At 46.5% G+C, this 14,681-nt stretch overlaps 1 protein-coding gene across 4 annotated transcripts in view; it reads left to right on the plus strand.

Annotated features, from left to right (window-relative positions):
• TET1 (tet methylcytosine dioxygenase 1) overlaps positions 1 to 14,681 on the plus strand; it is a 73,190-nt gene that overhangs the window by 47,122 nt on the left and 11,387 nt on the right. For 2 of the 4 annotated variants that reach the window (XM_071563935.1, XM_071563937.1), the window contains 5 exons: positions 281 to 489; positions 1,679 to 1,829; positions 4,590 to 4,679; positions 5,349 to 5,486; positions 12,243 to 12,582. In XM_071563935.1, coding sequence (XP_071420036.1) covers positions 281 to 489; positions 1,679 to 1,829; positions 4,590 to 4,679; positions 5,349 to 5,486; positions 12,243 to 12,582 — 928 coding nt within the window. The other 2 variants (XR_011698551.1, XM_071563936.1) reach the window with 2 other exon arrangements.

Consider the following 14,681-nt stretch of genomic DNA (forward strand, 5'->3'; position numbering starts at 1 on the left):
TACTTTCCTTTTAATGCATCTCCTTTATTGTTTGTGTATGACACCTAAAAATCGCTCCTCCTGTAAAATGTACTGCTATTTCTTCTGCAGGTAAGCAAGTGACACAGAATCACGTTGTACACAGTGGGTGTGTGCTGCTGTCCCAGCCCTGCTGGCAGATGGGCACTCTTCAGGCACAGGATTTCTTGCTTCTCCGGGCCTTTTGTGTCGCAGAGAAGAGCAGCTCACGCGGTGTTTGTCCGCTGTGCTTACGGAGGAGTAACCGCGGTGCTCGTTGCAGGTGATCCGGAGGAGCAGCGACGAGGAGAAGCTGCTGTGCCTGGTGCGGCAGCGGGCGGGGCACCACTGCCAGACAGCCGTGATCGTGATCCTGATCCTGGCGTGGGAGGGCATCCCGCACCTGCTGGCGGACACGCTGTACGAGGAGCTGACACAGAGCCTGCGCAAGTACGGCTGCCCCACGAGCCGCCGGTGCGCGCTCAACGAGGAGTGAGTGCTGCTGCTTCTTCTGGGCCCTGCTGCCCACAGACCTCGGGGTGTCACCGCGTGTCCGGGCTCTGCCCAGGGAACAGGCTCTGCCCAGGGAACAGGCTCTGCCCTACCATGCCCAAGGACAGGGCTGGCCCTGAGCTGCCCAGGAGGTGCTGTTGGGCTGAGGCTGAACAGTCAGACCCAGGATCTTCCTCTCTGTACCTCTGAGAGGAACTGACTCTTTTTAATAAGAGAATATATTGCACCTGCAGTGCTGCCTTTGTGCTTTCTGTGATCACAGAATCCTAAAATGGATTGGGTTGGAAAAGACCTCTGGGATCATCAAGTCCAACCCTTGGTCCAACTCCAGTCCCTTTACCAGATCATGGCACTCAGTGCCACGGCCAATCTCACTTTAAAAACCTCCAGGGATGGGGAATCCACCCCCTCTCTGGGCAGCCCATTCCAATGCCTGAGCACTCTCTCTGCAAAGAAGTATTTTCTGCTCTCCAACTTCCATTTCCCCTGGCAGAGCTTGAGCCCATCGTGCCCCCTTGTCCTATTGCTGAGTGCCTGGGAGAAGAGACCAACCCCCACCTGGCCAGAACTTCCCTTCAGGGAGTTCCAGACAGTGCTGAGGTCACCTCTGAGCCTCCTCTTCTCCAGGCTGAACACCCCCAGCTCCCTCAGCCTCTCCCCACAGCACTTGTGCTCTGATTTCTTTGTGATTTCTGTATAGCCCACTTAACAGACTCTTGTGGCTGTACAGGGACCTGAATCTAATGCTTGTGTTCTTAAAGGGTCCACTTGGAAAGTCAGATCTATTTGGAGTTAATGGTATTGCTGCACACAACACAGTAACTATTGGATTTGGGGGTAACCTTTAGTTGCAGGGCTATTTTCATGGAGAAAAATGTTATCCAGCTGGAGAATTCAAAATGAAAGTAGCACAGATGTATTTGTAGAGCTATAACTGAGTATTTATATTTATTTCCTAGAACTGGGTTTTGGGACAGTTGAGAATCTTCCTGGGGAGAAAAGTCAGCCCTCTACAGATGAGCATTTCCTTAACAGAAGATACCTGGTTACACCATGTATTTTATAAATTCCCTTGTTGTTATGCTCTGTATTATAAGAGAAACAGTGAATAGCATTGACCTAAAAACCCCCAGACCCAAGACCTGACACATCTTTATTCCTTTTCTAGCCGTACTTGTGCATGTCAAGGACTTGACCCAGAAACTTGTGGAGCATCATTCTCATTTGGCTGTTCATGGAGTATGTATTTCAATGGCTGTAAGTTTGCCAGGAGCAAAAACCCCAGGAAATTCAGGCTTCTCACAGATGACCCTAAACAAGTAAGATTTCTTTTTTTTCACTCCAAATACCTTTCTGGTGATCTTCAGAACTAGAAGTGAAACATGTGGATCTCCACTCATTTTCCCTCATACCTGTATGCAGAGCTTATCATAGACACACAGCCAATGACACTTTTGTAATTATAGTATGTAGAATTGTTATTCCACTGAATGGAAACTGTGTCACTGTGCATTTAAATACCCTAAAATTATCCTTAAATGCTTTCTGCATATTTATCTCCCTGTGTAAGCTGTGTGAAACACTCATTCTTTGGAAGTGTAAAATACAGCTTGAGGGATTTCTGTAAGGACCAAGCCTGGACCAAGCCAGTTTGAGGCCTTCTGCCTTGGCTTAGGAAATGTTGTACCTTGGGGCTGCACTGCTTTCCCACTTCTGTAGGACCAGCTGACAGACTGGGCTTCCCTCTGTCACCAAGAATAAACTGGGTTTTTTTTCCACAGCATGTTTTTGAAATAGTTTTGAATGGATACACTAAAACAGGATGCAGTGTAATGATACTGTTAATTGCTGATTATGAGTGTTAGTGCTGTCATAAAGGTGAGGTAGCACAGAAAATAATGATGGATTGTGTGGGGTAACAAACCTAAAAACCCCCAACCCTATTAGGTTTTTTTTAGATTGAAAGTATTTTTATGAAGGAGTAAAAGTATTGTAAGCTGATAACCACTGCCTGGTGAACAGCTCTTCCTCAGAGTGATGGGAAAGTGCCTTTTGTTCTGACTGTAGCTGTCTGTTCCCCCTCTTCCCTGTGGAAGCCCTGGATAAAAGTATGATATTGGCACACCTTGAGGCACTTCTGGGTCCTTGGGTACCAGGCCCCCTGTTGGGGTTACCCTGCCCATCATCTTTCTGTGCACACACAGTGGGAAACACCCACTGTTTCACAGCAGAGAGATGTCAGCTGATCCACTGGAGCTGAATATTTCTGCCAGCTGTGATGTGTTGGAGGGTTTACAGAGCACCCTCAGGCACATGTGCATGACAGCAAACCCCCAGGCTCCTCCTGTGGGGCTGTCCCCTCACGTTGGGGTATCCCCAGACCTCCTCAGGGCTCAGGCACAGCTGCCCTCCTGCTCCTCCTCCCTCAACACCAGCCTAAGGCAGAACAGGCCAAACCCAGCCCTGCTTGTCTCAAGAGGAAATTGTTTATAAACTTTCACTTTATAGTAAAAGGTGTTTACTTGGCATTCTTTCATTTTAGGAATCCTGTTCCTTCTCTGTCCCTGTGTGTGTGGGTTCTGCCCCATGTTAATGCTGTGCAGGGAGCACTCTGTGCTCGTGTGCTCTCTGTAGCTGTGTGATGTTTTGGGTTAGCTGGGGAGCCAACCAAGGCAACAACCTCCATGTGTGTCTGAGGAAATCCAGGGCTGTGCCAGCTCTCCTGGGAGGCAGCTCCAGCAGATCTGTGTCACAGGAGGCTTGGTGGGACATTTGCTTTTCTGACAGATACTTCTTTTAGCTGAATACTGGCCATTGATGATTTTGCAGATCACAAAGCTAGGAGGTATGAAGAAAATTAGATTTTCAGTTAAGAAAGCAAATTAAGAAAAAAACAGATTGAAGTCCAGAAAGATTTCATCATTTGAGGCACTGGATGAGTGAGATGAGTTAAGGGTGTCACATACCTTGGTAAGAACAGTACCTAGGACTGATACCCTCCTGGTGGGACAGGTAATTAAGAATGCAGTTCAGAAACCTTGCAGCAGCCAATTCCAGCTGGTAAACTGGCTGTGGTACGAGTTAAAAATACAGTGTTGTCTTGTAATGTAACACTGCATTGAGAAAAAGTGAGAGTCTCCTGGTGTCCCTGTACAGGCTGTTTACAGGGTAAGCTCACTGTGGGTTTGGGTTTTTTTTTAAACCAAGTAAGTCAAGCTGTGTTTTGCATTTCCTCACCATGCAAAACTGGAGCTGTGGTTGTCTCAGCCTGGTCCTTGGAGGAAAACAAAGCAGGGGGTCTGTCACCACCCTCTGCTTTTCCACTTGGTTGGTGATTTTTCTGGAAAACCAAACACTTAGGATAAAAATTTAGGGATTGTTTCTGTAAATAAAAGCTTAAATGTGACACTGCCATACAAGCACAACTGGCTAATTCTGTGTTTCTGTGGCTTAGCCTAAGGAAGGGAGCATTATTTCCAGATCCAGTGGGTATTTCCATGAGGTCCTGGGTTTTGCACATCCAAAGAACAAAATAGCTAACAAATGTTCCTGATGAAAGTTCCGTTGCAATGCAAGAAACTTATCTCTGAGAAAAGACCTAAGAGCTGAAATTAATGTTAAATGCTACTGGGAGTTTTTCATACGGTTGAAGGACAAGGTGTTGGAAACCTGGTCTGCTTTTATCAGGCTGTGCCAATGTGGATTGAGGCCCATAACCAAAACAAGACCTGGGGTTCCATCCATGCTCATGTGGGGCACGATTGTTCTCCCTGGATGTTGGTTCTCTGGTTCTATGTGGCACATACTTCACTCCTTGACTGTATTGGAAATGATGCAGAGATGAGTTCTCATGTGCTGGGTTTCTCTGCCCCAGCAGATCCCCTGCACTGTTATTTAGTGGATTTATATTTAACAATTTTGGTGTTTGTCATGCAAAAGTAGACATTCTGGTTAGTGACAAAGGGCAGCAGAACAAAAGTCAGACTAATACCATATGAAGTACAGGCTGACCTGTCAGGCATCTCTGACCTGGCTGAGATGCTTTAAAGCAAACTGCAGAGTGTTGCCTTTCTCTGCAGGAGGAACTTCTAGAAAATAATTTGCAAACATTGGCTACTGACGTGGCTCCGGTTTACAAGAAGCTTGCTCCAGAAGCCTTCCAGAACCAGGTAGGCCTGTGACACTGCTCTGAGCAGCCCTGTGAATCACAGAACCACAGACTGTTCTCCAGACATTCGTAGCTCCTGGATGTCCTGGCCAGGACAGATGCCTCTGTGTTTAGTGGCTCTGTAGGGTTTATATTGCACACATTAATCAAAATTATTTTTTTCCCATTGAAAATGTTAGCATTTCCAGGTGAGTCTTGTGTAGCAAACAGCACAGAATCACAGACTACTCTGAGCTGGAAGGGACCCACAAGGATCATTGAGTCCAACTCTTAAGTCAGTGGCCCACACAGGGGATTGAACCCATGGCCTTGGCATTATTACAACCAAGTTTTAACCAACTGAGCTGATCTCAGGGTTCCCACCAAGGAGTAGCTCCAGACCCTCCACTGAACTGGGGGTTAAGTTATGCTCTGAGCTGGGCACATGTGAAAAAGGTTTAGAGGTAATACTGTAAATAAATGGGGTTTACTATTTCAACACACTTTGATTTTGCCTGACCTGATTATTCGCTGCCATCCAGCCATAAGTGTTCTGTGTTTGACAGGGAAACACTTTCTGATCACTGAGTCCCCTGGGCCGCCCCCGCTCTGTCCCCGGGGCGTGGTGGCCTGAGAGGCTCCAGGCCCCTCCCTGTGAGTGCCAAGTAGCTGTGATTTGTCTCCCTCGCAGGTGGAGAACGAGCACATGGGCCCTGACTGCCGGCTGGGCTGCCGGGCGGGCCGGCCCTTCTCGGGGGTCACGGCCTGCATCGACTTCTGCGCCCACGCGCACAAGGACACCCACAACATGCACAACGGCAGCACCGTGGTACGTACGGCTCCCGGCACGGCACGGCGGCCCGGGAGGGAGGGAGGGAGGGACACACAGAACGGCGTGGCTGTTGTACAGGCACCTCACTGCATTGCCAGGGGGAGAGTTGGGCATTACTTGGTTAAGTGATCTTTCAGCAATGTAGTGTTGGAGAAAGCTCAAAGCAGCAGAGATAGAACTGACAGGGTTCTCTGAGCAGCTGGAGCGTTGCAGTGCTCCAAATAATGAGGGTGACTTCTTGTACAGCAGTGCAGGTAACACTCAAGAGTAACTTCTCTGTCTAGAATGTCTAGAAAAATCTATCTAAAATCTCTGCCTACTTTAGAAACAGTCTTTTTTAAGATTTGTAGATGCAAATCAAACTAGTGGTGCTGCGGTTCAATAAAATGTTGCATTCACACCCACAGTTAACATTGAGCATTTTTATGTAACAGCAGTGAGGTGTCTGGTGTTTAATGGTGACAGTTGTTTCATGTTAACTGGTGCTTCTAAGGGAAGCAAATGGAGTATGGAAGTAGGTCTGGGAATCCGCCAGGAATGCCAGTCCTCAAGGGACTATGATTTTTGCCACTTGTGTGTGGATATTCTGTACCAGAATGTTGACAGTGTACATGGCAAAACTGCCATGGAAGTGTAGGAATTAAATGCCCTTGAAGATCCTAAATTTGAAAATGACAACCCCTCAGACAAAGTGCATGGTATGCTCTTTGATGAAATTGAGTTCAAGTGTTCTGAAAATAATAGTTTAAGTGCTCCATTGCCTCTTGAGTTGAAGACAAAATGAAACAAACTGAGTCTTCTATTCATTCTACCAGTACTGGATTCCAGAAAAGTCTTAAGTTACAGCCAGAAACAGCTGGAGGGACAATTAAAACTTTTTTGAGGAATGCACTGAGGAACAGTTCTACGAATGCATTTATCTGTAATCAACTAATGTCATTTCAGCCTCAGATTATCCTTGCTGATGTTGATACTTTTTGGATTGTACATGGTGTGTTTGCAGGTAATTCCAAGTCTCAGGAGCAGGGAACACTACAAGTTGTGTAAGGTCATTGTATGGGCCAGAACTCGTGTCTTTTTATCAAGTTCTGCCGAATTTTGTCAGTCTTGCAGAGCATCACCAAATCACTCTTAAGTGCTGAAAGCTCTGCCCTGCATTCTGGCTCTCACAAATAATGCTGCATGCCTGTGTGCTCTGGACTTAGATGGGATTGCTCTTTGTTTTAATACACTTGCAGCAAAGGACTGTTTGTAAGTAGGAAATAGCTGTAGGTATTGACATTGTTTATCTACTTGAAGTGGGACACTGAAGGTGAGTCAGAGCTGGAGTTCCCTTCTGACCTCTGTGCAGCCTCCCCCGTGAGAGCTGTGGGACAGGACACGGGGTCTGCTCCCTGCTCTCTGCCCAGGTCACAGTTACACTCACATGGATTGGAAGCCTAAGGCAAAAATAGATGGGTTCTTGCAAACAGGGTGCCAGACACGCTGGGCTTGCTTCAGTCTGGATTGTTTTGGTGACAGTCAAAATTAGGGTTGTTAATTTTGGCTTGTAACCAAATCTGGTAATACTATAGGAAATACAGTGGTAAGAGCACAAAAATAAATCAGTGTGTGGGATACCAGCACCTCTCTGGTCGCCTGCAGTCCTGTCTAGTTCCAGAAGCTGCTCTGGGGCTGCTTACTTAGTTTAAAATATGTGATGATTCCTTGTAAGTCACTGGTCATAATGATGGAGGGGTCACCTATTTAACTGTGATGTATTTTGTCTGTGAAATGCAGTGTGTGCAAGGACACCACCTGAGGTGACAGCTCCCACACAGACTGCTTTCTAATCATGTGGCAGTGGACAGAATGAGTATGAGTTGCAAAGCTCCTCTAGGCTAAAAAGGTTCAAGTAAATACTTTGTGAGATGGGTGAATGCTGCCAGTTCTGTAGGTGGAAGTGACACCTTTGTGTGTTCTCCCCTTGTTGGTGGTGCTCACTTGTGCCTCAGGTATGACAGGAATGCTGCACAGGACACCCAAGGTGAAGGAAAACCAGAATTATTCAAATTACTTTAACCAGGCAGACAGGAGTTCAGCAAAATACTTGAGTGAAGTTAATGATAAGGAATGAGTTTACTGTACACTTAAAAGAATATATTATCTAATGAGCTGACAGTAACTGTTTCCTTGCACTGCCTCTGCCAGAATTTCAGGAAAGCATTCTTGGAATTTTATAGATATGTTTGATCAGCTGCATTATTTGTATGTGACTCTTGAACTAGATCAGGCTGTCATTTAGCACTGGGAGAGCCTTGGAAATGTGCATCTTAACTTACCCCAATTACAGATTACTGTTAATTGGTATAATTACCTTGGAGATGTGAGTTACTGAACATCATCCCTGGCCAGCACAGTCATGCCCTGAAATTAGCAGAGCTGCTTCTGGTAGAAAGCTAAAAATAAAAGCTACTCTTCTCTACTTGCTCTGTAGTAGAATGAACACTCTTGGCAGTTCTGCAGAGATGTAAAGTTAATGTGCTTCTCTGAATGAAGCCAAAGTAATTTCTGCCAACAATTGTTTGTTAAGAACTTTTAAGCCATAAATGCACTATGCATTTTTTCTCAGACACTTGTGTCATCCCTCAGCATTCTCCAAGGGCCACAGCTGTAGGTGACAGCTGCAGTGTCAGGGGACGGTGTTCCTCCTGGACAGAAGCTAAGGGAGCAACACAGATAAAAGCTTTAGAGTTATTAATGGAGTCTGAGAAATGTAAGTTCTTGTGTTTCTTTATTGGATTAGCTGGGAAGAATCACATTCCTCCTACCCATGGGAGTCCATTTAAGTCACTGATAGATGGCATTTAGCAGTGCCTGGCACAGAAGGGCTGTGGAGGCCCTTGCTGGTCCTGCAGCCCAGGGGTGACTGTTCCCACCCTGTGGCCCCCTCAGTCTGGGGCTGAGCAGGTGCTGTGCCATCCCTGGTGCCACACACAGAGTCTGCAGAGCCACTGGGAAGGTGAATCTGTGCTTCAAGGGCAGCTACAGTGCACCATTTGTTACTGGCAGCAGCACTCAGTAGTGTCAGTCAGCAATCTATCAACAAACTGTTCCCGATTGGGATAAAAAAGACAAAGCCTCTGCTTTTCCCATCCCATCCTGTACTTCTGTAGGACTTCACTGCATCCTGGCTCGTGGCTCCAGGCCTTGCAGGAGCTGGCAGGATGTCTCTGCAGGGTTACACCACATTCCCACTGCCTTGTGAGCTGCAGGAGAACCAAGGGCTTAGACTGGGGCTTCAGGGTATAACAAAGAGGAGAAAAGATAAACCTCCCTGGCTGTAAAGGAAGGGGGTTGGTTAGTTTTTTATATTGTGAAAATGGAGAAACATCAGGAGTTCACTCTGGAAACCTGTGAGCTCCCAGAGAACAGGTCCTGTGCTGTACCTGCCACCTGTGCCACTCGTGCTCTGGCTGAGGGCATGGAGTCCTCACAGGAAGATACACCTGGGGTTCCCTCCTCCCACTCTGACCTGTACACACTTGCCCAGGGTGGGTCAGGCCAGCAGAACATTTGCCTTGGCTGCAGGGGCAAAGCCAGGAGAGTGTGTGTGTCCATGTCTGTCCTGGCAGGAAGGATGGAGCAGCACCTGGGCCCCGTGACACCCACTCTGCTCTCCAGCTGCACAGGGAAGGTGTGCCTGGGAAACCTGATTCCAGCCTTCAGGATCAGAGAGGCTGTTTGACTGCTCTGCTGAAAATTGAATTTAAAACATCTGTTCTTACAACACAATGGAAAAGGCTCCATCATTTCTACATGTGAGGTTCAAAATTGAGCACAAAGGCAGATCAAAGAGTCCCAGAGTAAGGCACTGGAGCTGTGTGGCTACAGATGTATCTCTGGAGATCTCTGGAGGGAATTGCATTGAGTTCCTCCTGCACTTTGTTTCAAAGTAGTAATTAATCAAAGTCCACAAATACGCAAGTTTAACCATGACATCATCAAACCCAGAACAGGTAATGGGTTTGATCACCACATTCACTGGAAACCTAAACAAACCCCTTGGCCAACATTCTCTTTGGCCTTTGGGCATCCTGGATGATGTAGCTGCATGTTCTGGAAAAAGCAGAGTAGCAGGATATGCAGCTTCACCTTGTAAATGGTTTGACAGAGCTGATGGTTTTCTCAGGTTTGGTTTAATTTTGGTCAGTTTGCAGCACAGTGCCAGTACCAATGGACAGTGTTGCTTTTTGACTTCTCAGCAAAAACTTCTCTTTTAATCTTCTTAATGGAATATTTTGCACAGAGTTGAATACTGGAATGTTTTTTAAGCAGGTATTTCTCATTTGGTGGCTTACCACCATCAGCTGTACATTGCTACCTTATACAAACAGCCTTCATTTATGGCTGGTTTCCCCATAACATTAATTTTTCAGTTATCCATCTGCCATTGTGTCCTCACTTTTATGTTGAAATGTGTTATAGGAGCACTGACCTTGAAATGCTACATATATTAAAATTGGTGGTGTGGTATTTAGGCTGTGGGTGTGCTGGTCTTCAGGCTTGTAATGATTTTGGATATATATTAATTTCTTAATATATACTCTAACTCAGTATTTACTATATGCTGTGTGGAAGTTGACTGTACTTTCACCATAGTTCTGTCAATGTATTACAGCCCTCATCTTGTTTAGTTCCTCAAAACAGTTCTTCAGCTCTGCTGTTCCCAATAGGCTGTTGCCTTTTGCATGGGAATTTAGAACAGTAAATTGAATGAGGGTCTCAATCTTCAAAATACTCAAGATGTTTTCCAGACCAGTGCATGGGCCAGGCACAGGCTGGACATGGTATCCTAAAAGACAAGTGGGAATTGGCCAGTTTCTGAGGAGAACAAGTGGGAGGGAGGCCCCTCAGTGCTCATTTTATTACTGCTTTTGGTTTTAATTTAGAAGGGGAGGATGTTCTGGGCTTTCTGAAAACACCAGTCATGTAACTGTGCTCTCTGTATGTGTGACCCTCCCTCACCCTTCCCAAATAACTTGGGATGTGCTGGCAAATTTCGGCCGCATTTCACTGAACTTTGCAGAAACTGAATAGTCTTGGGATTTTCCCTCTTGTTCCAAGCTGTGCAATGTCCCTGCTGAGCGAGGTGGTTCAGATCCAGGTCACTTCCCTTTGGAGGAGCTCCAGGCAGCCCCGTTCCGCTGTGCCTGGCAGAGGTGGGAGCAGGGACAGCGGTGCTGGGCTGGGGTGTGTGGGAGTGTGTAGACCCAGGTGGCCTTGGCTGCTCACAGAACAACCTGTTGTTTTCTCTGCCTGTCCCCATAGTGCAGAGGCTGCCCGGAGGTGAGTACGCATGGAGCGCTCCCAGCAGTGCAGTGCCCTGCCCAGAGCCCTGCCCGCCCCTGCCCGCCGCTCCCAAAGCTCTGCTGCCCCTGCCCCCCCCGCTGCTGCTGCTGCCCAGCTTTGCACAGAGCCCTCGATGCAGCCCCCGCTGCCACCTCCCCACCTGAGCCAGGGCCTCAGTCTGGGGTTCTGCCGTTTCACTGTTCTAGAAATAGTTGTGTGATGCCTTTATGCGAAAGCTGTGCTGTACAATAAAAATGTTTTGTTTGTCCTCTACCCTAAATAATAACATAATTCTTCTCCCGTGGAATCTTAGGCATGGTGACAAGATTCTGGGCAATTGGATTGACTGTTCAGGATAGGCATCACAGCCGACACAATGATGGATGATACGCTTCCATTCAGGGAGTATCATCCCATCCTTGGATGGTGTTCGTATTCCTTTCTGTGTGTAGTTAGTAACTCCTGTGAAATAGCAGCTCACCCAAGCTCTGAGGTGATGTGTGGCTTCCTAGTCATGTAGTGTCCCTTAGGAATGTCACTGATAAAAGCAGGAAAGGGTGACTGTACACATGCTCAGGCACACAGAGCTGTCGCCATCCCTTGGGAATGACACTGGGAATCATCCTGCTGGTTTCAGTGCTGCTTTCAAGGGGAAGTGTTAGCAACAGCTGGAACTCCAGGACTGCTGGAAGTGTTCAGGTTATAATTATAAGAAAACTGTTGCAGTAAGTTGGAATATTTATTCCCATTTCTGATGTGCCCTTATCAAACTGGATGTAACCAGCACTCTCCTGGGCTGCAGGATCTCACACCCCAGAGTACCAGGAAGTGTGGCTGTGACCTCAGAACATTTCCTGGATCTTGTGACTTAGAGTAGGGTGTTAATTTAAGAAAGTGTTAAGAGAGGGAATGAGTTAGAGTTAAGATGTGCTATAAAACACAGAGCAGTGTAAGTAATTGTGGTGGTCTTTGTTCATTTGCCAGTGAAAACCAATTCCGGATCATAGAAACTTCTTGTTCAGTCCAAAAATAAAAACTTTTTATATCTTCTAGCCCTTAAAAATTGATCTTATTGTCCAAGATGTATTTATGTATTTAAAAACTAATGAGAATGCTTAGGAACTTAACAGTGTATTTTCAGCTGAGATTATTTACCCAGGTTGGCATGTATTTGTGGATAGTGTAAGCTGAGCCAAAGTCTCTCTCCCTGTCCAAGACATGTGCCTTGGTCTTGTTCAAGTACCAGTAATTTTTCTGTATCAACATAGATACAACAAAAGGTGTCAGATGTTTGGATTTGAAAGGCCCTTAGCATGGAGACCATAAAACAGCAGCAGACAGAGAGGCCTGGGGTGGCTGCCTCAGTATTTACAGCACTGGGGTTTGTGTGGGGTCACTGGTAACTGTCCCTGCTCTTGCCAGGTCTGTACCTTAACGAAGGAAGATAACCGGAGAGTGGGGGTCATTCCAAGTGATGAACAGCTCCATGTGTTGCCTCTTTACAAAATCTCACAAACAGATGAATTTGGCACCGAAGAGGGTCTGGAAGCCAAGATCAAAGCCGGAGCCATCCAGGTGCTCACAGCGTTCCCCAGGGAAGTGCGGATGTTAGCGGAGCCTCTCAGAGCCACCAAGAAAAAGAAACCAGACACCAGGAGGACCCCGACTGAAAAACAGCCACTAACAGATAAAAAATATTCAACACCAGTAAAGCTGAAAACCGAAGCACCAGAAAATCTTGGCAGCACTTTGCATTGTTTAGGTGAGTGATGCTTATGAAATTCTGCCAGTCTCTTCTGATCCTGTGTTGCCTCTTGTGTGTCTGAAGGGAGGGAAAAGCTCCTCAAAGTCTGGTGTGGAGATGCTTTTAATGTACACTGTGGTACCTCGGGTCAGACTTCAGGCCAGTCCTTCACAACTGTGGTATGGGACAGTGCGGTAAAAAGAAGCAGAAGAGAAGGAAGAGGTGGAAGAAGTCAAGGGCTTGAATTCTCTGATTAACAGGGGAGAAATAAATAAAAGGAATTAAAGAACAGCGTATTCCCTGTTAGACAGAAGAGAAGAAAATTAGCCAACCTGGTATAATTTTAGTTTTATTTCATGAGAGCCATCCAGATATATGTAGCAGATTTAAGATGAGGAAAAACAGTTATATACATTTATAACAATGTCTGTGTTTTGGGGGGATAGCATTTAAAAAAACAGAAATCCATTTGTCACCCTTTGGTAATGGCACTGAGCACTCTGCCTCAGCAGGGGAGTTGGGGTGACACAAACAAGAAAGTCAGTATTACTGGCACCTCTGGGACATTAGACAGACATGCTTGTTGACAGACATGTTCATCCATGTGCTGGTTTGGGGACACAGCAACTCAGTGCTGGGACTGGACTGGAAGTTCTACAAACACTTGAGGGCTCTGGTTTGGGAAGGAATCCTGAAATGGTTTGGTCTCACTGCAGGTTTGTTTTGAAAGACTGAGATATGTTTATGGCCCCCCCTACCTGTACAGGACACTGCAGTTAGAGCAGACATGACTTCCACACCTGAAAAACCTTAAGAAATGGTACAATAGCCAGAGCTTTGCTGTGTTCTTTGGAACACAGAACTTCATTCCTTGAACATGCAAAAGTACGAAAACAACTGTGTAAACAAGCCAACTTACATCATTTGTTTGGACTTGAAGTGTCGTAAAGTAATTTAAAAGGGCTGCTGATTAAAGTGAGCTGCAGAGCGAGGAAGAAAAGCTTTTGAGTGAGAAAGTTGTTCAGGGATGGAAAAAAAGAATGTGCATAAAATATTTAGCTTCTATCACAGTGTAGTTTTTGCCATGAAGTGAATTCCCCAAAGCAGATGTCAGCCCCACAGCTGCCCATGGCACCCCGTGCTGTGGGTGCCTGTGTGAGGAGTTCCCAAGAGGCAGCAGTGGCAGAGGAAGGTGCTCTGCATGAGACAGGAACGGGAGGTGTTTCTGTGCATCCCTCTGTGTGCACTCCAGTCCTGCAGGCTGAGGGCACCCCTCTGCTGCCCTGCCCCACAGGGCAGTGCCAGGATGTGGGGCCTGGGTGTGGAACACAGGCAGGGTTTGCAGCCACACTCATCAATTGCTTCTTGCCTTTCTGCCATGGGCAGGTATCATTCCAGTCCTCAGGAATGGCAACTTCAAGTCTGAATGGTAGACTTAATATGAAAACAGGATCAAAGGGTGTGGGAGACAGGAGTTAAGCCAGGCTATTCAGTAGTCACTCCTGATGGTAGATGAGAGGAAATGATTGTTTTATTCAGGATCCCTTCATATTAATGGAAAATAGAATGAAAAAAATACTGGTTAGAGTTTTTGGTAAGCAGTGAATACAGCACTGCTAAAGGTGTGTTAAGCAAGTCAGATATTAGATTTTCTCCTAATGGAATAGCAAAGGGATACTTAGCTACACTCCAGCTCTAGAGGAAGAGGTGTCAATAACTGAGGTGTGTAATGTGAAGTACTCTGTTTACTAACGAGGGCAAGAGTTTGAAAAGCCAAACCAATATGCTGAATACAAAAAAGAACGTGGCAAACATGCAATGAATGGGATTCCTGTGGGTGTAGATACTGTTGGCCGTGTGTTCAGCCACGTGAGGCTCTGGAGCAGCCTGGAGCACGATGGAGTCACAAGGCTGACTGTGCCATGCTGCCTCTTATGTAGGTGTAATCTGTCCTTCTGGAGGAGACCTGACCTTCTCTTGAGAGCCATGGATATGGCCCAGCTGGAAAGCTTGAGAGACTCCTCTAACCTGCCTGTCTTCACACCTGGAGCACTGGAAATGAAAAAGGAATGAGGCCTCTTGTCCTCTCTCCTGTCTTCTGGCAGCCAGGATGGTGG

Source organism: Pithys albifrons, chromosome 9, assembly GCF_047495875.1.
Source record: "Pithys albifrons albifrons isolate INPA30051 chromosome 9, PitAlb_v1, whole genome shotgun sequence".
NCBI lineage: Eukaryota > Metazoa > Chordata > Aves > Passeriformes > Thamnophilidae > Pithys > Pithys albifrons.